The sequence below is a fragment of the Balaenoptera borealis genome (assembly GCF_965194805.1).
Source record: "Balaenoptera borealis genome assembly, chromosome: 8".
NCBI classification, from domain to species: Eukaryota; Metazoa; Chordata; class Mammalia; order Artiodactyla; family Balaenopteridae; genus Balaenoptera; species Balaenoptera borealis.
This window is the reverse complement of record NC_138865.1, coordinates 102,205,987-102,228,829: the sequence shown is the minus strand read 5'-3', so window position 1 is coordinate 102,228,829 and position 22,843 is coordinate 102,205,987. Positions and strand designations below refer to the sequence as shown.

Below are 22,843 nucleotides of genomic sequence, written 5' to 3'. Positions count from 1 at the left end.
GAAATGGATTGTTGACATGAGATGTGACATGAGATTAAGCTCTAATCACAGCCCCTAGCAATGTGAAGAATCAAAGTTAGGGCAAGAAAGCAAAAAGCCTTGGCTTCTACTCGGCGTAGTCGCAGAGGGGAAGTGGCAAATCCCTAGACCGGTGCAAGGGCTACACGAACACAAGACCTGCACTGGCGTGAGGAGGCCGACCACCGCAGCGCCTCGCCCACAGTTAGACGAGTTATCAAACCCGTTCCGTGGATAAGAAAACGGAGAGATGAAGGCTAAAAAATTGCATTTGTATATTTTTAACATTGTTTACTTAGTTTTATATAAACTCTTTCTGGGGAATGGCAGAATAAGGCAAAGGGAATCTCTGCAACAACAGTGGAACATATAGAAAAAGCAGAAAGATGGATTCAACTGTGCCAGCCACTGAGCCGCCCTCGGTGAGGAGGGGCAGGATGCTCGGCTCTGTCTGTGTGGCCCCCGGGAGCTCAGTCCCCAGCCTGGTGCTCACAAGCCTGCTTTCCTCCAGGAAACAGTCACTCCTGCCGTCAGGCAGGTCCATACCTAAGGCAGCTGAGGCCTGGAGAGTCCCTTTCTGATGAGTCCCAAAGAAAGATTTAGCATTCATCCTCTCTGGCCCCTGCCTGTCCCTGATACCAGTGGCTGACAGCCATCTTCCTTGTCCCCTCCTGCTCCTCTTTGGGGCCACCTCCCCCATGCTGCCCTCCAGTCACGAGGCAGGAGAATCTTAAGCTCGTGCAAAGCGTCAGACCTGAATTGGACTCTCGATTTCCCCATTTAGCTGGATGATCTTGGGAAAGTTATAAAACCTCAGTTTCCTCACTTACAATATGGAGCTTCATAATCAGACGTTTTTTACAGGGCTGTTCCGAGGATTCGACTGTGTTAAATGCCAAGCAAGCTAGTGGGTGCTTACAAATGGCAGCCACAAGTCCTTACCGCCCGCTCTGTCCAGACTAAACGCTCACACAACACATTTACCACGCCTTCACCCGTTCTCCTTAGATGGTATTTTCTAAACCTTTAGCCATGGTTCAGCTTCCCTGTGATTCCCTAAGTTATGGATCTTAGAGCTCTGAAAGGACAAAGTGGGTGGTGGGAGAGGAAGCTGCATCGTTGAGCACCTACAGGTGGCTGAATACATGTATCCTCACTGCAGCTGTGTTATTCCCATGTCACAGATGAGGAAGCTGAGGCCCAGGGACATCCAGTCCTCTGCCCGAGGTTACACGCGTGGGGAAGAAGGGGAGAACTGAGATCTGGGCCTGGGCCTGCCTGACTTTCCCCCTCACCCCTTTGCCTCTGCATGATGTCTCAAAGTTCAGTTTAGAAATTTGTAGGCCATGACATTGTGTATTTTCTGGACCAGTTATTAACTTTTTGGCTCCAAGGAGATCCTCCTGGCCAGGTGCCTGGGAGCAGTAGACAGGTGTCTCGGGGAAAGTCCTAGCAAATCCTGAACTATTAGTGCTACAGGTGAGCCTTTCTTCTAGAAGGAAGACAGAAAATCCAAGGGAGTGGTTGGGAGGGGTCCCAGGAAAGGGGAACAGCGGGAACATATGTGAGAAAATAGAAGGGCTCTGATGAAGTAGCCCAGTTCTATTACCAATAAAATTGTTTCCCGGGCTTCCCTGGTGGCGCAGTGGTTAAGAATCCGCCTGCCAACACAGGGGACACAGGTTCGAGCCCTGGTCCGGGAAGATCCCACATGCCGCAGAGCAACTAAGCCCATGTGCCACAACTACTGAAGCCCACGCACCTAGAGCCCGAGCTCCGCAACAAGAGAAGCCACCACAATGAGAAGCCCGCGCACTGCAGTGAAGAGTAGCCCCCGCTCGCCACAACTAGAGAAAGCCTGCATGCAGCAACAAAGACCCAACGCAGCCAAAGGTAAATAAAAATAAATAAATAAATAAATAAATAAATAAATAAATGTTTCCCTACACTCTACACATGCTTGATATAAAAATTCCTTATCCGTGCATTTTAAGTAGAAAATAGGTTAATAAATCCAAATGTATTATAGGATTTTTCAGTCTTACATGCTCTAATCGGGTACTCTCAGCACCTAAGATACAGGCTGCTAAAATGCATTCATTTGTGCATTGAACACTTCATTTTAGAGGCTATTCCTCTAAAATCATATAAAGGAATTTTCCGAAGACAGTTGACTTTTTTTTTTTTTTTTCTTTTTTCTTTTTTGGCCGCGGTGCGCGGCATGCAGGATCTTAGTCCCCCTACCAGGGATCGAACCCGCGTTCCCTGCAGTGGAAGCGTGGAGTCTTGATCACTGGACCACCAGGGAAGTCCAAGTTTTTTCTAGGAAAGTATATAAACCCTTGGAATCTGGCCAATTATAAATTTTTTAAAAAATTTATATATTTACTTATATAAGTTGAAAATATTTATATATTTAAGGAAAAATGCATGGTGATTATTAATGACCTTTTTATTTATTTTTTGGTGGCTTACACTATCTTATAAGAGGACCTTTATTTTTACTAAGAGGTTAAAAATAACCTGGAAAAGAGTGATTATTTTCTTTAACATAGCTACGAGCAAGTACTGTGATGCAGTGAATATCATCGGTATCCCCAAAGTATCAGACAAGTCCCCATTATCACTATCTTCCTGAACAGTGATTATTAAAGAAGGTTCCCCAGGAGTTCTGAGTTTACTGTCACTGAAACAGAAATAATGTCCGATCTTTTAGCTGTAGCAGCAGAAATGTACCTTCAGATGTGTGTTTTCAGCACTGGTATCGAGAGACGTGTTGTTTTCAGTCTGTAACAGCCTTCATTTTGACACAGGAATGGCAAGTATAGAACTCAGGTCACTTGTTTTTTAAATATTTATTTATTTGTTTGGCTGCACCGTGTCTTAGTTGCAGCACACGGGATCTTTCATTGCAGGGCGCGGGCTCTTTGTTGTGGCACAGGCGTCTCTCTAGTCGCGGCGCTCGGGCTCTCTAGTTGTGGCGCACGGGCTCTAGAGCACGCAGGCTCAGTAGTTGAGGCGCAGGGGGCTTAGTTGCCCCGCGGCATGTGGGATCTTAGCTCCCCAACCAGGGATCGAACCCACGTCCCCTGCATTGGAAGGCGGATTCTTAACCACTGAACCACCAGGGAAGCCCCCACTTGTTTTTTTTAATCTTTTAACACTGAGATAAAGGAACTTAGCTTTTTCTGAATGGCCTTTTTAAAGCATAATTATCAAAGAACAGCTTCATCATTACAACACAGCAGACTGTTAGTTGTTCCTGAAATGGGCACTTCTTGGCACGGGCAGTCCAGCTAAGACAGCATTCCCAGCTAGGCACAGCCATAAGAATAAGTTGGTGTCAGTGGACCGTGAGTGGAAGTGATGTAACTTCCACCCTGTTAGCTCAAAAGGAGTACGTTTGTCCAGGATTTCCCCTCTGAGTCCCTTCCCACTAGGTGGGATGCAGACTGCCAGCAACAGCTTCAGTTATTCAGATAAGGACAAGATGATGCAACAACAAGAAAGAAGGAGGCTGGGGCCCCAAATAACCTCCAGGATCTGAGCTGTTCCAGCAGCCTGACCAGCTGTACTGTGACTTGAAAGAGAACTTCATTCTTTTTAAGCCACTATATATATATATATATATATATATATATATATATATATATATATATATATATATATATATATACACACACACACACACACACACACACACACACACACACACACACATATAAACTTTTAATTCAAGTTTAGCCATCACAGAGTTTCAAATGTCTTAAGTTTATAGCTGGCTGAATTTTCTTAAACTGAACACACTCTAGTAACCTAGATGAAGAAGCATAAAACATCCAGGAAGACAGATGGCCTCCCTCATACTCCCCTTCAGAACTATCTGCCAAGGTATTTGTAACGGCATAAATTGGTTTTGTCTGCTTTTCTACTTTATATAAGTAGAATCATATTGTAGTAGATGGAAGATATGGCCACAAGCTTCTCCCATCCCTGTATGTGTGACCCTTTGCAAAGTAACTTCTCATTAATAGATGGGATCTATTTTCCCAGCCCTTGAATCTGTGATGGCCTCTGACTTGGTTTGACCAACAGAATGCAGAAGAACGAATGCTATGCAAGTCTGAGGCTCAGCCTTAGGGAGAGCTTGCAGCTTCACTTTCACCCTCTTGGAATGCTACTCCGAGGCTGCCACGTCAGGGAGTGACCTAGGCCCTGTGGAGAAGAACCCTGTACCACCACACATGTGAACAAGGTCACCTTGGACCTTCCAGCCCTGCCAAACCTGCAGCTGAATGCAGCCATAGATGAAATCAGAAGAGAAACTGCGCAGCTAGCCCACAGAATCATGAAAAACAATAAATTGTTTTAAGACTAAGTTTTGGGACAGTTTGTTACCCAGCAGTAGAGTTAGGTGAAACAATATGTGCTCTTAATTTTCGTCAGGCTTCTTGGGCTCAACATGTTTGTGAGATAGATTGACATTGTTTGATAGTATTCTACTGTGTGACAATATTATAATTTAACCACTTAACTACTGATGGGCATATGGGTGTTTCTAGTTTGGGGCTCTTATATTTAGTGCTGCTATGAACATTCCATTAGTATGTCATCTGGTGAAATATGCAGGCATCGTATTCACTATATAACCAGGGGAGGCCATTCTGGGCCACAGGGTAGAGTGCATGATCAGCTTTAGTAGATACCACCTCTTTTCCAAAAAGTTTGTCACAGTTCACATTCCCACCAGCTGTGGAGGACCTTCAGCAGAGCTTCCGTTGTTCCGTACCCTTGCTAACACTTTGTGCTCTTAAACTTTGCAAACCTCAGGTTTAAAGATGAGTGGGTAAATGTTGGAGACTGTACGAGGGAAGTGTCAGCTCCACGGGCCAACATTAGAAAGAAGCTGGACCAGCTGGTTTTGTTTCTACCTTTCTTCCTGACACCTCCAGTTAAGAGGCCAGAATTTTAACAGTAAAACCTTATATGCTCTACACAAACTACTTTCACAATCATAATTTCATCTGAGTCTTCCAATAAAATACCACTGGTGTCAACTAGCACTGCAGGTCCAGGTGCTGGACTCGCAGTCCATCCAGAAATAGTCTTTTGGAAACCAGCCACCTTCACATGACTAATAACCTTGTACACATTTAAAATGGGGCTGCATGAAATGTTGTCCATGATTCACCCTAAGTGAAAAACACAGGTGACGAAACAGCCCCATACAGCCTCATCCCATTTTGGTAAAAATATATCTGCACATATGTCTATACATTCATAGATGAAGGTCTGGAAGAAATAGAGCAAAAATGTTAACAGTGTTATCTCTGGGTATCGAGTTTAAAGATGAATTTATTTTCTACTTTATGCCTTTTTTTTTGTAATGAGGATGAATCAGTTTCATTTTAAAAACTTAATTATTTTTGAAATAGATAACTCATTCACATAGTCACAATCAAGAGTGCAAGAGTTTATACATTAAAGTCTCCCTCTCATCCACGTCTGCCTTCCATCTGGCTCCCTCCAGAGGTAACCAGTGTTACCAGCATCTACTGTACTCTTTCAGAGACATTTCACGCATATACTACAAGCAAATACATAAATTTGTTATTTCCTTTGTCACTTTTATGATCAAAAACAAGACTATTCTCATTTTGAAGAAAAGGCTGTAGAAGACTATTTTATGATGTGGAAAGATAAGCGGAAAGGCTACAAAACAGTACCTAGAGTATGACATATTTTATAATGTATGAAAAAATTTTGCATTTAAAATACTTATAAAGAGACTGAAAGGCTATACACTGAAAGGCTATGATAAACATACCTTTGTCCAGAAAGAATTTTTCTTTGTTTCTAATTACCATCCGTAGAAAAGTTCTTATTGTGAAACCATAATTCAAGTTTCATACTGAAGATTCTATGACCCATTTGTCTGAACCATGTGATAATAAGAATACAATAATACAATTACAAAAACCACTTTGAGTTGCCTCTCATCCAGAAGATGTTATTTTTACAGTCTTATTTATTGTGGAGAGGGCTTTATGTTAGACCCTTCACATTGTTTGGATCCTGAGCTTTATTTTTTCAGTGGTCATCTCTGCATGTAGGATTTTGGGTGAGTTTATTTTCTCCTTATAGGTGGCAGTGTGGCCTGGGTTTAGGGCGTGGACTCCAGCACCACCATGCCTGGTTCAAATCCCAGTCTGCCGCTTCTTAGCCTCACGACCTCGGGCAAGAGACTTAATCTGTGTCTCAGTGCCGTCATCTGTGAAATGGAGATGGTATGATGGTAGCACCTACTCACAGAGTTGTCATCAGGGATGTCATACGATTCAGGGAGAGCCCCTCGAATAGTGCCTAGCATTGTTCCTAAGTGTCAGTGTTATATTCATCTGAGTTGCCTAATTTTTCCATATTGGACATGTACTACAATAAAAGTTAAAGAATAAACTCCCATGAGAGAAGGGAAACTAGACAGATGTAGAGACGAGCACAAATGAGAAAGTGCCATAGAGAAGAGTGCAAACCATGAGGCCCCGGGAACCCAGCGAGGAGGGAGGGGCTCGGCTTCCTGATTTCGACTAAAAGCCCCGTGAGAGGATCCCTTTGCCGGTACTGCAAGCTGAGCATTCCAAGAGCAGAGATGGACTTTGGCCCAGGAGCCTTCTCTCCGGGCATTTGGAGAAGGCCTTTGAGACCTTCCTGGAAACTGCCCTGGCCCTTCCTTGTACAAACGGCCTCTTGCAACTTTTTGCCACTGTGTTCCTGCCAGGGGTCACGTGGAGAAAGGCTTCAGAGTAAGTGTCAGGACTTACCTGGCTGTGCCTGGCCCAACTCACTCCAAGGACCTTCAGGGGGCAATTACTGCCGCCCTGATGTGGCGGCAAGTCTGGGGGACTGGAAGACAAGATGCTTCATTCACAGCCCAGCTGGAGGAAGAACCGTTCAATTGCAGTTCTGTGTTTCTAAACACACCAGGTGGCATGGGCAGGAGGCCTGCTGTCCTATGTCCTCAGCCGGGAACCCTCTGCCTGGGGACAGAGAGGGGAGGGGAAGGCAGATGAAGGGAGAGGAGGAAAGCGCAGGACCAGGAGCTGGAGGCCCTGGGGTCCAGCCTTAGCTCTGACATTTCGCATTGATGTTAGCTGGGATAAATTCTTAATTTCATCAAAATCCAATCACTCCTCACAGAATGCCTTGAATTGATCTGGGAATAACAATGCCAGATGTGACCTGCTTGATGAAAGGAATTATGTGAACTACTTTATATTTGAAAGAATATCTAGATCCTGTAGGTCCTGCTAAGTCTGAGGTAAACGAGGGCTGGGAAATAGTGTTATATCAGTGTTTCTAAATTTATTCAATTGACACATTTTTAAAATAAAATAAAATAATAAAACAGTTCATAATCCTTATCCACAATGCTAAAATCCCCACGTTCTGGAGACAAAGGTTTTTTTCATTAAATTTGGTGCCAAAATTGACCTGATGGTGCTTATTCTTTTGGGTATCAATCTTTATAATAAATTGCAGAATATTAATAAAATAAAATAAAAAATAAATTGCAGAATATTAATGCATTTGATTACCAGGTGCTGCCTCAGGTCTCACTAGTATATGGTAAATGCATCATATTATCTTCCTAAAATATGAAAAATTCTGAATTCTGAAACACATCTGGCCCCAAGGGTTTTGTATGAGGACTGTGACGTGTAAAACAAACTCAGACGCTGCACACAGGAAATGGGGAGGGAGGGACGGTGTCCATTCCCAGGCTGAGATTCACCCAGCCCTGTCTGGGACATCTTCTTCCTGGTGTCAGATCCTTGAGAAGTCTTTAAGAACCTGAAGACAAATGTACCCAGGATGAGTCAAGGAGCATATACTGGGGATATTTTTTCCTAAATTAGTCCTCATACTTCAGTGTGTCTCTGAATCCCCCTGGGGATCTTGTGAAAATGCAAATTCTGACTCAGTAGGTCTGGAGTGGGCCTGAGCTTCTGCATTCCTACCAATCTCCAGGTGATACCTCTGCTGCTGGGACTGTTCTGGCCTCCGGATAAGCCTAAGGCATGGCTCCAAGTGATAACAATGTGGTGTCCCACAGGGAGAGTTGCCCCGTGCCCTTGGCGGGGGTGGGAGCTCGCTCAACACTGATCACCTGACCAAAACCTGCCTCGTCACCGTCTTTTCTCCATCCTCCACTGCCCATTTACTGCCTTCTGCTGTCTCTTCCTCCCCACATGGTTCATGCCACCCTCCGCCTCCATTCCCGACCGTGGCTGGGCCCCACCAAGTCTCATGACTCTTCACTCACCCGGTTCCAAGGTACTGCTTAGACGAGGTGCTTTTCCAGCTGACTGACCTCACCTCCGAAGCATGAACTAAATTAGTTCAACTCTCAAATTCCTGAGATGGCTCACTATCTCTCCTGGGTATCTCCCCGGAAAATTTTCCACTGTTTGCAAAGTACTCCCTAGCCCTGACCACCCAGAGATATTAATGATAATGCATTTGCTCACTAGACAAGCAGTGACCCGGGAAAGGGCCATGGGTTATTTTATTTTTATGTCAATGCTTGCAATGCCCTGACTGATTTCTTACACACCCTCCTTGCTTCTTTTTAAGTTCTGGATTCCCGGGTTGCAGAAAACTCAGACTTCCTTGTTTTCCAAGTGAATTTTTCTATTGCAAAAGTAATACGTATTTATTAATAAAAGTTTAGAAAATATAGTTAAGAAGAAAATGGCAATACCAGTAAACTTAGCACGCAGAGATAACCATTGGGACATTTTGTCTCATGGCCTTTCAGGCTTTTTATATAAATTTTGTTTTACAAAATCTGGATCATACCTACAACGTTTTGTAACTGCTTTGCCCCCCTCCTTTTATAGTATATTGTGACCATTTTCACAGATCAATAAAAATTCTTCTGCAATAGCATTTTAAATAAGGGACTTCCCTAGTGGTCCAGTGGTTAAGACTTCACGCTTCCACCACAGGGAGCGTGGGTTCAATCCCAGGCCAGGAATAGAATGAAGGCCAAATATTTCTTACTATAAATCACAATATCACACATATCTTTTGGATACTTCCAGGGAATTATATTATTATGTAAAAGTATATAAACTTCTTCATGGTTTGCGTGAGTTGCCAGAAAGCATGGCTTCCAAACTCTCAAATACGAACCAGATCCTTCGGGCTGAATCAGTGTCTTGAATTCTCACTAACCTTAGTTAACCAGAAGTGATACTGGAAAGCAGGGCGTTCTAGGGCTGAGAGGGAATTCCAGGCCACCAGGTCATGCCTTGAGGCATCCCTCTGTCTCCTGCTCAGAAAGAGGAAAAATGCTTAGAGGTCTTTGTTAGGGATCTACAACTTCCCAAAGAACACAGCTATTTTTCAGACAATTCAAGGCTAATCTAAATCCTGCAATCATTTTGGCATTTATTTTTCCAGCCAATATTTATATGTTTAAAATGAAAGGATTAGGGGAACTTCCTGGCTGTCCACTGGTTAGGACTCAGCGCTTCCACTGCAGGGGGCCCGGGTTCAATCCCAAGTCAGGGAACTAAGATCCCGCATGCCTTGAGGAGAGGCCAAAAAAAAAAAAAAAAACAACAAACAACAACAAATGAAGGGATTATATCAATAAGGGAATGGTTAAGTAATTTGTGGTACAGCCATTCAATGAAATATGATACAACCATTAAAAAACTGAAAAAGCTCTTTATGCACTAATACAGAATGATATCTCAGATACATCGTTAAGTGAAAAAAGCAAAGTGTAGAACCATGTATACCAAACGCACATTTGTGTAAAAAGGAGGAATAGGAATACATAGACATTTTGACATAGGAGTTTTGCTTGTGTATTCATAAAGCATCTTTGGAAAGATACACAAGAAACTGATAGTATAATTCCTTAATTTTTAGGGAAATCAGGTAGCTGGGAGAACAACATTTTCATTGCAAAATGAAACCTCTCGTGCTGAACATGCAAATGTATTACCTCTTCTAAAACAAAAATTTTAAAACACAAAATAAGGGGACTAGGGCATTTGATTACATCATAAAATACATTTATTTCTGTTTATTCTCCAAACCCCAATTTAAATGGTCAGTAAAGGAATAAAAGAAGAGGACCATATGTACAGAGAATAGGAGAGGGAACAAAAGATGGATCGTATGAACACACTTTTGGGAGACAGTGAGGCAATGGCACAGATTTCAGAGTCATACTTGCAGTCCCAGCTCTTTAACTTGCTTCTCATGAGCTCTTGGGCAAATAAACCCCTTACTTGCTTTGAGCTTCTGATTCCTTATCTGTGGAAGAGTAAGGACAAGTCATTTATTTTATGTGATCCATATTGTGCCTTGTGGGAGTGTTGGGAGGATTCATTGTCCCAGATCAGAAGCATTTAATAAAGCACATAAACTGCTATTATTACTTTTAATAATAGTAGCGGGTTTTAGCTAATATTATGTTAATGTTTTCAGTCTGATAGGAAAAATAGCAGTATCTTATTTTAAATCTGAATTTCTCTAATTATAAATGAGGTTGAACAATTACATATATTTTCCACTTGTATTTCTTTTTCTGTGATTTGCCTGATCATCTCTTAATAATAGTTAACATTTACTGCATGTTACTGTGTACCAGGCACTGTGTTATGATCTCTGCATGCATTATCTCATTTAACCTGTGGATCAAATAGGTAAAATTATTATGCCCATTTTCAGCTGAGAAAAATAATATTTAGAGAAATTAATTTGCTCAAGTCTCCATCACTAGTAAGTAGAGTCTGGATTCTGAGCGAGGACTTGACTCTGACCCAGAAACCTGACTTGATTGAGAACCCAGGCTCTTCAGGCTTATGCTTCAGTGACTCTCCCCTAATGGTTTTCCTTTTGGATTAAATAATTTTCTCAATATTTTGCAAGTGCCCTTTGTATTTTAGTTGCAGGGCGCAGAGTAGGAAAGGATCGATCTGCACCGAGGGGCAGAAGTGGCATCACAGACAACCTGCCTGCCTGTCAACTGCCCATAAGGCTGTGTGTGAGCCAAGGCGGTGCAGTCAGAGGTGATGCAGGAGACCAACCTGGTGCAGAACAGAGGCCTGCAAAGATGAGTGGACTTCGACCCCCTCAGAGAGAAGGCAAGAGTGACTCACAGGAGGAAGATGAAACCAAAGCTTCCAGGCTGTCCCTGGTAGGCTCAGACAGTCCAAAGGCAGCGGAGGGAAGGAGAGAAAAACCTGAGATGGAGAGCTGGCCGAGAGCTTCCTGAAGACCATGCAAATGAGGCACGCCCACAACTGCCTGGAAACCAGGCCGGGAGAAGTCAGAGCCCAGAGCACATGCTGCAGGGCCGTGCTAGGCAAAGGAGCAGGAGGAGGTGGAGGAGGCGCTGAGGGAGCAGGTAAGGAACCAGGGAGGGTCGTGGAGGGACGGGTCACAGGGCCCTGCATCCTGAGAGGCAGCATCGTCCACCGACCGACCGGGTGAACGCTGTCCTGGGAGGCAGGGCTCCTGGGATCATCTTTCAAGCTCAGCCATTCTTTAGCCGTGAAGCCTTGGGCAAGTCACTTCACCATTCTGAGCCTTGATGTTCCCATCTATAAAATGAGTGTAAAAATAGCATGCTACCTATGTATTGAGCATCTGCTGTGCTTTGCTGGGCACATAACAGTCATTATCCCTTCCTCACAGCAAGCTCATAAGGTGAGATCATTAGCCTATATTACAGAGGAAAACAAAGCTCAGAGAGGTTAAGCCATTTGTCTAAGACCTCACAGCAAAGAAGTCTGGTTCCATAGCTGCACACTGTCGACTCCTGATCCTGCTTCCTTCAGAGGGTGGTTTTACAGAATCAAATGGTCTATGCAAATGGAAAAAAAAAAATTGTAAAAGGCAAATTATACCATCAAGATGTGAGTTACCACACTTAGACCCCGGCCAGGACTGAGGCCCTTTGTAAACTGGGAAGTCCTATAAAAATGCTAGTTCTTCACCTCTCTCCTCTGGAGGTTGAAAGTACTGGGGTGATGTTACAGACAATGGATATTTGGCTGACTGACCTGGTCACAGACTGAGGCGATGTCTTTGGGGTGGTATTGGGATGTCCTGGCTTGAGAGTGAGTCGTTGGTGGATAAGTGGCCAGAGTCCCTCCTGGAGACAGACTCTGAAACCACAGACAAGGCCTGAGGTGACCACGGCAGATAAGGGCCCAGGTGCTGATTCAACAGTGATCATCCCTCCTCTTGAGCATCCCTTTACAGCTTTGGCCGTGGAACTTCAGAGAATGGAAGTCTGCTTTGTGGGGAGGGGAAGATCTTTAAGGGTAGTAATACAAGCTTAGTGCAATAAAGTTAGAATTTTCAGGCAAGAGAATTAAAAGCAAACAAACTAACAAACCTATAATCTTACCCCTAGAGATAACCACTGTTGACATTTCAGTGTTTGTTTTTCCACACATTTTTTTCCATTGCACACATATATTGAAAAATTAGATCGTACTGTAATATGGTTTTATTACTGGTTCTTTTCACTTAATGACATGTCATGACGTATTTCCATATCAATAGATGTTTTATCACATCATTTAAAGGCTGCAGAATGTCTCTTTGTATGGATGGAGCAGAATTTATTTAATAAGTGTCCTACTATTGGATAATTAGGCAGTTTTCAATTTTTAACCATTAGAGCCGTGCTTTCTACCCAAATCTTGGCACAGGTCCTGGATTATTTCCACAGGATAAATTCCCAGTGGGGGAACTGCTGAATCAAGATTATGTATATTTTAAGGCCTTTGATAAATACTAAAGGTCTGCTTCTGACACACTCTGGAATTCAGGGGCTTCTCAAAGCTCAATGAAGAAAATTTCGTGGCCTCAAAGTCAGCCTTGAGCCTTCCTCTCTCTCAAATCCATTTGCAGGGATAATGCAACCCACCTCATATATAGTCTTTACTGGGTGCCAGGCTCTGTCTAAGAGCTTTACCCTCCGAGGCACCACTTTTAGCTTCCTTTTCAGAAGAAACTGAAGAACAGAGAGGTTAAACAGTTCACTTGGAATCACAGCCCTAACAAGCAGTGTGTTGGGGGTCAATAGCCTCGACAACCTGGTTCTAGAATCTATGCTGTCCACTGCTTCTTGGAAAGTATATTTGATTGCATCTGCAAAGATATCTTTCACCCATCCCTTGGATCTTCTCCACCAACGCCTCACATGCATCAAGCCCCACCATCCCAACCTGGACGACGGCTAGAGCCCCTAACTGGTCTTCCATTTCCACTCATCCCTTTCACTCTGTCTTCTGCTCTGCAGCTGGAATGTTGCTTTAAAAATGGAAATAGGATCGGGTCACCCCCCACCCCCCAACCCTGCCGGCAAGCACATACATACACACACACTCAGCCCTAGAATAAAACCCAGATGCATTCCCCAGCCTCCAGGGCAGCCTCTCTGGCTTCTTCCTAAAAGCCACTTCCCCATCCAGACCCACCCCACACCCCAGTCACCCGGCCTCCTTTCACTTCCTCAAAGACAGAGCTTTTTCTCACCCTAAGGCTTTGGCACATGCTGTTCCCTTGAGCTCGAATGCTCTTTTTCCACCCTGCAGGGCTGGATTCTTCTCATCCTCTGGTCTTGGCTTTCATATCACCTCTCTGGAGAAAGCTTCCCTGGTGATCTCACCTGAAGCAACAAGTCCCCTGAGCCCATTTTCCTTTGCGTCCTTTATAGTATTAATTAAAATTGTGTATTTATTGCCCATCACTCATTAAATGTCTCTTTCCCTCACTAGACTCTAAATGTCATGAGGTCAAAGACCATGTCTATTTTGTTCCCCATTATTTACCCAGTGCCTAGCACAGCGCCTGGCATGTGGCGAGCTCTCATTAACTCAATGACTGCTCGTAGAAAGGACGAATCGTCCACAGAAGGAGGCATTCATTGGTGAGGATCTTTGGCAAACTATCCGAGCTTCAGCCAGAGCTGTTCCATCCTCCTCCTGCATGTCTTCACTTCCTCTTCCCTGTCACGAGGCAGTGACAGAGGTCTAGGGTCTAGAAGGAAACCAGGAAGCCATGGGTGAGAATGTAAGCAGGTTTTGCTTCAGGCACCAACTCAGTCAGGGTAGATGATGTCATATCGGGGGCACAAGGGAGACTCGTTACCCCCAGGTCCCCCCTGCATGGTTCCTGGATTCCTACCATGAGAGACTTCTGGCCATGAGGAATCTCCTAGTGAAAAGCAAACGCTCACTATCCAGTTAATAACACACATCCAGCAGGTGGACTGAATGGGTGAGGGTTCTACCTTTCTGACAGCAGCATGGTGGTGGCCTGGAAGTCCAGGTGTCACCACTAACTAGTGGGTGACCTTGGGTGAGAGTCACTTCTTGCCTCCCATCTGCAAAGTGAGTGGTTAGGATGGAGAAGAGGTTTTTTAACTTTTTTTTTCCTCAGAAGCTCAAGTCTTCAACTTGTTCAAATGACCAATATGAGAAAAGTCAAGTGTTTCTGGTTGAAATAGGAATGTGGGGCTGGAGTGCTCCTCCTCCCTGACTCCCGCTTTTAAGTCCCAAGGGTGGTGGGAGGGCTGAGTCTTGGACTCCAGGATCTCAGCGGTCAGTGCCTGCCAGGCTGACCATCTGTGTCATCTAAGGACAAAGAAGGCAGCCGGGCTTGCATGTTCTGGGTGTAGCTCCTTGGGCACATTAAGTGATCGGAAGGGGATGGGAGAGGACTTGTTGAATCTGATATTCAGGGAGTATTCAGAGACTTCAGGCTGTGCAGCAGGTGAATTTCATAGCAATTGAAGGGCAGGGCAGGCAGCCCCTTTGTTTGAGAGGGAGGTTTCAGCCATTTTAGAAAAGAAATGAGGGCCCAGGAGAGAGGAAGCCCAGAAGGCTCACTTACCCTCTCCACAATCTAGAAGAAGGAAATTGCCACCCCTGCCTTTCGAGGCCAGGGATGCCAGGTCTTGAAGAGACCGCCCACAATCTCACAGATAACTTGGCTTCCAGGGTTGGTTGTTTGCCACGCCCCAGGGGAACACTGGTGCCTCACCTCACCACTCGCCACCTGGGCAGCTCTCTGGCCTTCGCTGCAGGCAGGTGCGCTCGGGAGACTGCAGCCTGGGCTACCTGGCAGCTCCAGGTGCTGCGTGTACGCTGCTATGGAGACGGCCCGGGGTTGGTGGTGAGAAGGCAGTCTCCCAAAGCTTTGCAGACTCTCGAGGGGAAGAGGCTGGAGCCTCAGGCCCTTCAGGGTAATCTGCCTGACAACCGTAGTGCCAAGGAAGGCCAGGTGAGTGCTCTGGGAGTTTCTAGGACAAAGGGCGGGAGGAGGAGCCAGGGGAGGCCAAATCTTGGGAGGAGGCGCTGGAAGGGCTGATCTGGGCAGGGGGGCCTCTCCATGTTTCCAGGTCAAGGGGAAAAGCCTTCCCAGAGGCCCCCTTGCCAGGCCAGTGCAGTGCCCTGCACAAAGGCTGGGCCAGTGGGCTCTGAGGATTGGCCCTGCAGCCCAAGGGGAGGAGGGAGAGAGGGCCTGGCATTTGCCCCCAGAGGAGGGATAGACCAGGGAATTCACACAGCCCATCTCTGTGCTAGTCAGGATCTGAGGCAGCAGGGAAGGAAATACTTGCCCTGTAGCACGAAGCACTGACTGTGACTCCTCTCCCTCTCCCTGGAGCCCAAGAGGCCAAGGGCAATCACATGCAGCACAAGGAGCATTTTTTATCCATTTCCAAAGCCAGGGTGCCGGCTCCTCAAGAGGGAGCTCGATGATGGTGGGGTGGCTCAGGCCTGGGCCCGGTAGAGGGGATGCTGCAGTAGCACCAGACCTAACTCTACGGCTTAGGAACTGGGTGATCTGAAACAATCGCTTCATTTTTTTTTTTTAATTTTTATTGGGGTATAGTTGATTTACACCTGTTAGTTTCAGGTGTACAGCAAAGTGAATCAGTTATACATATATCCATCCTTTTTTTAGATTCTTTTCCCATATAGGCCATTACAGAGTATTGAGTGCCCTGTGCTATATAGTAGGTCCTTATTAGTTATCTATTTTATATATAGTAGTGTGTATATGTCAATCCCAATCTCTCAATTTATCCGTCCCCCCCCTTACCCCCTGGTAACCATAAGTTTGTTTTCTACATTTGTAACTATATTTCGGTTTTGTAGGTAAGTTCATTTCACTCCACCTTTTGAACCTAAGTTTTTTCATCTGTGAAATGTGGGTGATAATACCTTTTAACAACCCACAGGACACAGCCTAGGGCCAAGTACAGGCACGGAGCTTAATGGGTGTTCCTTTGCTCCTTTTCCCTTTCTGCCAGGACGTCCCGTCTCCTGCCAGACCTCCCAGTGTCTGGTCTGAGGATGGCGGAGAAGCAGGGCCGGGAGCCTGAGTGCCCTGTGTGCTGGAACCCCTTCAACAACACGTTCCACACCCCCAAAGTGCTGGACTGCTGCCACTCTTTCTGCGTGGAGTGCCTGGCCCACCTCAGCCTGGTGACTCCGGCCCGGTGCCGGTTGCTGTGTCCGCTCTGTCGCCAGCCCACTGTGCTGGCCTCCGGACAGCCTGTCACTGACTTGCCCACGGACACTGCCGTGCTCACCCTGCTCCGCCTGGAGCCCCACCACGTCATCTTGGAAGGCCGCCAGCTCTGTCTCAAGGACGAGCCCAAGAGCCGCTACTTCCTGCGCCAGCCCCGGGTCTACACGCTGGAACTCGGCCCCGGGCCTGGGAGCCAGACTGGGCGCCCCCAGGACGTGGCCCCTACCACCGTCCCCATCCCCAGCCCCAGCCCCAGCCACGACTCTCTGAGGGGGTGTTTCCGCAACCCGCAGTTCCGGATCTTTGCCTACCTGCTGGCTGTCATCCTCAGTGTCACTCTGTTGCTCATCTTCTCCATCTTTTGGACCAAGCAGTTTTTTGGGGGTGTGGGGTGAGCATCTGTTCCAGACAAAGAACCAAGCCTTTCTTGGCTGCTGCTGGGTATGAGGACTGCAGAGCCTCATTTGGGGTTGTCTTCCTTTGTAGTATTGTTCTTTTTTACAATCCAGGGATCGGCTAGGCTGTGCATCTGCTTCTGGGAACGGAGAGAGTCCTACTGTAATAAGAACCTCTGAAAGCTAATGGAAAAAGATACAAAGAGAGCTCTGGGTGTGAACCACGGATCATGGAAGGGCCGAGAAGCAGATCTGTGATGACAGGGCTAAGTAGCATGTTGTACCAAAGGGCTGGGCGATGGCATCCAGGAACCTGACCCACTCAGACAGCAAGCTGCATTTCTTACTGGAGCTGCTTTGAACTCAGTTCACATTTTTTGGAGTTGCTCTTTCTATTATTTGTTGCTAAAAAATTTGGAGAGTGAGCTTCAATTGTGAGCAAATGTGTTTGTCTTCCCCTTTCAGTTTTCTCTTTGGATGTTTTGCCACCAGTCCCAGTAAAAATGGGCTGCATTCATTTATTCATTCACTCACTCATTCAACAATGAGTTGGCCGGTCCTCTGTCAGAACTAGGGGGACAGAAGGGTAGGATGAGCCAGGGGTGGCAGAGTCCTTACCAGCAAGGAGGGCACGTTCACTCAGCTGCTTCTTGTACAAGACGACCTCTGGTCAGTGCCTGGTTTATGGAGAGTTAAGAGTAGAAAAGTTTAAAGGTGAAAGAAACCAGAGTCAGTGATCAAAAGAAATCTGGGATTTGGAGGAAGAGATTTTTATTCCTCCTGGTAGGTTCCGGGTGGAACTCTGATTCCCCTCCTCCAACCATTGTAATTCTGGCCTTGAGAGGTAAGGCAGGGAATTCCCTGGTGGCCCAGTGGTTAGGACTCTGTGCTTCCACTGCAGGGGGCACGGGTTTGATCTCTGGTTGGAGAACTAAGATCCCACGTGCCGTGTGGCATGGCCAAAAAAGAAAAAAAAAAAAGAGGTAAGGCAGAAACCCCGGCTAGAGTAAAAGCCTTAGTTCCCATCCCAGGCCACGCAGGCAGGGGATTCTGGTTTTCATTTTACATGACAGAATCTAGGAACCAAGGAAAACTAGATAGAATTTGGATGCTGCTTGACTACAGGTTGCCACCTCTGCAATTTCTAAAACCCTGATTTCTTCACTTTTAATACTGCCTGGTGGCTCAGGGCTCTGAAACAATCTCAAAGTGGTTAAAACACCATCACAAAAAGGTAACATTTTGGTTTTTGGGATTTGTAGAATAAGCTTTCAGAGGCCAGAAATTGGTTTTATTTGCTCTAAGTAACATTTTGTAAGTTTAATGAAACCAGCTTCTATAAACTCTTAGGGGTCTTAATGTACAAGATATTCCAAAATAGCCAAGACATACATACTTCATGTTTAGTAAAACCAAACAGTCTTATGCTCCACTGTGAAGAAAAAGTTCTCCATTATGAAATTGGAAAGCCGCCTACATATCCTGCCAGGGGACTAGCATCTACCTCTCCATTTGCACCATCGAAGATAATTATACTAAAGCTGGGACTTGACGTATCCCCACTGACTTCATTTCTTTACACATCCTTGCTCCTTAACTCTTGTGCTGGGTAAATTAGGCAATGATCTCACCATATTCTCAGAGCCACGAGGAACAGAGAGAGGAGCCGGGGGAAGTTCAGGGAAGAACACTTGCCTCTGTACTAGGGGCTACTGCTTCCGAGTTAAGCAGGCTTCACCCCTATTTCACAGATGAAACTGATGCTCCCCAAGTTTAGCTACCTTGTTCAAGGTCACCCAGCTAGCATGTGGTGGAGGTCTTTCAGTCAAAATAGAACTTACACTCTTGGAGTGGCTGATTCACCAAACAAGACACAGCTTTGAGTCTTCTGGGATAGGGAAGGATATACTTAACATTGTGGCATCTTCTGTCTTCACATTCAATAGTTCTAACGTTGGGCAGTGCCATCCTTCTAGAGAGCATTTAGGAATCTTTGGTACCCCAATGCAGGGGTGGGTTGTGCTTCTGGCTGTTAGTACCTCAGAGGTCAGGGATGCTAAGACATGTTGCAATGCTGAAGACATTTCTACACAACAAAATATCATCTGTCCCAAGAGGCAAATAGTTTCCCGTTGAATAACACTATAGGCTCCTTGCAAGTTCACAAGGTAGAAGTGGTAAAATTAACTCCCTTTGGCATGAAGTCAGAGTAAGAGATGCAGTGACTCCTCAAAAGGGCAGTATAAATGGTAGAGCAGGCTTTCCCGGTAAGTGGTCTGAGGTGACCAAGAGGTTCAAATCTTCATGTTCACTTTAAGAACACTCGTGAAACCGTCCAGGCTATTAAGGGTGTGCATATCCGAAAAGCCACCAAGTATCTGAAGGATGTCAATTTACAGAAGGAATGTGTGCCATTCTGTCATTACAATGGTGGAGTTGGTAGGTGTGCCCAGGCCAAACAGTGGGGCTGGATGCAGGGTCAGTGGCCCAAAGAGTGCTGAATTTTTACTGTACATTCTCAAAAATGCAGAGAGTAATGCTGAACTCAGATGCAGATTCTCTGGTCACTGATCACATCCAGGTGAACAAAGCCCCCAAGATGCAGCGCAGGATTTAAAGAGCTCATGGCCGGTTCAACCCATACATGAGCTCTCCCTGCCACATTGAGATGATCCTTACTGAAAAGGAACAGATTGTTCCTAAACCAGAAGAGGAGGTTGCACAGAAGAAAAAGATATCCCAGAAGAAACAAAAATTTACGGCCTGGGAATAAATGCTGCAAAAAATAAATGCTAAGAAAAGTTAAAAAAAAAGAAAAGGTGGAGCAGTTAAAAAGTTCAGGCTTTGTACAGGGAACAGGCCATGCTGGCTGGACTGATTCTTTTTTTTGGTCTGGCCAGTGTTGCCAACATATTCAGTAAAGCCCTATGAAACCTCTTATAAGGTCACAGACGGACCAGACTCTACCATTTACTAACTAGGTAACCTGGAACAAGTTACTTAACTTCTTTGAACTTCAGCTTTTTTGTAAAAGAGGGAATAATAATTAACTCGTAAGACTGTGAGGATTAAACAAGATGTCTGAATGTGCCTGGCGGTGTCTAGACAGCGGTAAGTGTCCTGTTAAGTGATGGCGGTGACGTTTGTCTCACCGTTAGCACGAAATGACACACTTGGGATATGCTCCTCAGCTAACGGCTTTTGGACAATGATACTCCCAGTAAGGAAGTGTATACCCCACAAGACATTTGTCTGGCCAAAGGCTTAGATGAAATCTTTTCACCCAGTTGCTACCCCTCTAGATCTCTTGGAACCACCCACCCCCCATAAAAAAAAAAGACAAGTTTAATGGAACAAATGGTAAGATTTCAACTTGAAAAACTGAAAACCTTTAACACACTATATTTGAAAGCTGCACGTTAATACACTAACATTCATTAAACACACTACAAAGGTAGTAATGAAAATTTCTTTTCATGGCTAACTATGGAGGAAATAGAGCCCATTAATACTTAAACAACAGTGAAGTGCCCAACACAGAATAGAGCTGATAATCCAGAAGCTTAACAGGTACACAGGATATGCAACTACTTGGTTATAATTGAAATCAGATTAAACAGACTATTTAGCTACATATCACACATTCCTAGTCTGCACGACAGAGCCAGACAAAGTCACTCTCATCCTCCCTGGAACAGCAAAGGAAAAGTGTTTTGAACGTTCAAGGAGAAGCCATCATATAAGCCCTTCTTGAATTCTCTATACACAATCCTTTCTTCTTGCCAATTCCTCTATTTTTGTGTGAATTTTTTTGTGTATTTCCAGAGTTCACTGGTTGTATACCTGGGGTGGAAAGAGCTGAAAGTAACTGCTGCTTGGCCAATGAGTAAGAATTATAGAGTCCAAATACAGTTCACTGGTAGTCTCGCCCACAATGCAACAGCCCTCCATTTTTTAAAAAAATTACTAACAGAATGCTTACTAAGGAGACAGAATTGGAGTACGCCATACTTGAGATCATTTGCTGTATCTCAAAGTAAAAAAAAAGGGACCTCCGTGGACCAATGCCTAGGATTCAGAAAATACTTAACTATGCAAGATAATTCTTTAAAGGGCAGTTTTTTAGGTAGGATTTTACTCTGTAGCAAGTATATAATAAAGAAAAAGTTTATGTTTAGGAATACCCATTAGGGATTTTTTTCCACAGTTACCTCGACATGAAGGGTACATTCTTTAAATAACCAATAGAAAAGAACCTGCACAATAGAGACATAATGTTTGCTTTCTAAAAATTTCATTGAATCTTGACACAATGGCCTACTTTTTGGGTAGCACAAAGGATGCCAAACTTGAAAGCAAAATGGAAGACATCTTCTGACGAGGAAAATGTTCAGTTCTGAGCTTCCCAATGCAGTTAGCATTCCAAGTGAACTCAACAGGAAGAGGTAAAATATTCTCTAATGCAGAACCCTAAGCATAGCTGTGGTCTACCTCTTCACCTTCTGTTCTCAGGGTTCTTGCTCTGTCAGGCACAGTTTAGCCAGTGCATGGTGAGGTGTGTCTCTCTACTCGAGGGCTTCCAGAATATAGTCCAGCCACCTTGCTCTCTGGGTCACATGTAGTCCTGAAGCATGTACCATGTAATGGAAAGCCAAGTTTCAAGAATTAACAATGGAGTTAGTCACAATCCTGAGTGCTGTGAGGGAAGCAACAGGGCATTCAAACAAAAGATTAATAAAAACAATGTCTACAAAGTTCATGGCAGGGCTTGAAGATGAAAATTAAAATTTCAACCATGAAAGGGGTTCACCAACACCCAGGGACTGGGCTGCCTGCTTGAAGTGGGAGCTGATGTGGAAATCCAATTCTTTTGAGGATCTATACATGGTAATTAGCAAAATACATGACAGAACAAAACACATCAATTCCTTTCCTTTGAAAATGGCTCTAAAGAGAGAGTGAGGCTAGAATCCTTCTTCCATGGTCCTGCCTATTCAGCCATCCAGAGCTTGAAGGTCCTGTCATATGAGCAAGTGGCTATGAGCTGCCCATTGGAAGAAATGTCTAGGCCCATCACTTTGCCTTCGTGGCCGGCCAGAGTCTTCAGTGGCGACCAGCCTGGGTGGGTCCAGATCTTGGCTGTGTTATCATAGGCACCAGTAAGCAAGAAATTCCCATGGATAGCTACAAAAGAAAAGGGGAGTTGCTTCAGGAATTCAAGTACTCAAAAGAGCATAAGAAAATAAAAGACCCAAAATCTGCCAGAACATACTATTTTGAAAAAGAAGGTGTCTACATTCAGAAAAACTCAACACTCTGATCTGTATTCCTACTAGACCTCTACGAAAAAGAAGACAACTACAGGCAGACTTAGGGAAACAAATAACACTATTAAGGTCTTTTGGCTCTTTCCCCGATAGACCTATTCAGAATAATATTAAGGATTCCGTGCTTGGACCTTCCATGGAAAAAAAAAAATGAAGCAAAACATTCATGGAAGTCTTCTTTACTTCCTAGGAACAAGACGCAGGCTGTGTCATAGCTCTGGCTGAAAGTGTGGTGGAGGGAAGGAGATTATAATTTGCTCCTTCAATAGAGTCCAAATTCTCTCCTGTTCCACTTTCAAGTCTTAACACCTGGACTGCATTCCTCAGAAGTGCAATTTGTCTGTCTTGTAATTAGGCCTACAACAGGAGAAAACTTACGCTCAAACTTGACACCAGTCACTAAGTTCTGGTGGGCAGGAATGGTATAGACACAACGCCGCTGTCGAAGGTCCCACACTTTGCAAGTGTTGTCACCACTGCCAGTTGCAACGTGGTAGCTGTGGATCAGATGTAGTATTGAAGTTAGAA

The 22,843-nt window shown here is 44.8% G+C and overlaps 2 protein-coding genes and 1 pseudogene across 17 annotated transcripts in view; 2 read left to right on the top strand and 1 right to left on the bottom strand.

The window, feature by feature from the left end:
- Positions 1-30: 30 nt before the first annotated feature.
- RNF183 (ring finger protein 183) lies at positions 31-17,509 on the top strand. 3 transcript variants are annotated; one of them, XM_082404228.1, is made up of 3 exons: positions 31-1,911; positions 10,986-11,446; positions 16,373-17,509. In XM_082404228.1, exon 3 carries the CDS (start codon positions 16,416-16,418, stop codon positions 16,986-16,988), a length of 573 nt encoding a protein of 190 aa, XP_082260354.1. In that variant the 5' UTR covers positions 31-1,911; positions 10,986-11,446; positions 16,373-16,415; the 3' UTR covers positions 16,989-17,509. The 3 variants fall into 3 exon arrangements, with proteins under 3 accessions (XP_082260354.1, XP_082260353.1, XP_082260355.1); XM_082404227.1 differs by lacking the exon at positions 31-1,911 and having other exon boundaries at positions 9,371-11,446; XM_082404229.1 differs by lacking the exons at positions 31-1,911; positions 10,986-11,446 and adding an exon at positions 14,119-15,339.
- Positions 3,733-22,843, bottom strand: part of PRPF4 (pre-mRNA splicing tri-snRNP complex factor PRPF4) — a 33,012-nt gene continuing 13,901 nt past the window's right edge. For 6 of the 13 annotated variants that reach the window (XM_082404017.1, XM_082404018.1, XM_082404019.1 and 3 more), the window contains 8 exons: positions 22,694-22,812; positions 17,607-22,172; positions 16,905-17,171; positions 13,591-14,094; positions 12,105-12,209; positions 10,267-10,350; positions 9,256-9,352; positions 3,733-7,055 (listed from right to left, as the gene is read on the bottom strand). In XM_082404017.1, the coding sequence (XP_082260143.1) occupies positions 21,979-22,172; positions 22,694-22,812 (313 nt within the window). In that variant the 3' untranslated portion in view covers positions 3,733-7,055; positions 9,256-9,352; positions 10,267-10,350; ... (2 more) ...; positions 16,905-17,171; positions 17,607-21,978. The remainder of the gene's footprint in view (positions 7,056-9,255; positions 9,353-10,266; positions 10,351-12,104; positions 12,210-13,590; positions 14,095-16,904; positions 17,172-17,606; positions 22,173-22,693; positions 22,813-22,843) is intronic. The other 7 variants (XM_082404027.1, XM_082404022.1, XM_082404026.1 and 4 more) reach the window with 7 other exon arrangements.
- LOC309634284 (large ribosomal subunit protein uL22 pseudogene) lies at positions 19,274-19,761 on the top strand (annotated as a pseudogene). Its single transcript has one exon. The product of its transcript is annotated as a large ribosomal subunit protein uL22 pseudogene (transcript).

Bases quoted from the DNA above. Each gene is read 5' to 3' on its own strand.
- RNF183 (XM_082404228.1), top strand. From the start codon at position 16,416: ATGGCGGAGAAGCAGGGCCGGGAGCCTGAGTGCCCTGTGTGCTGGAAC.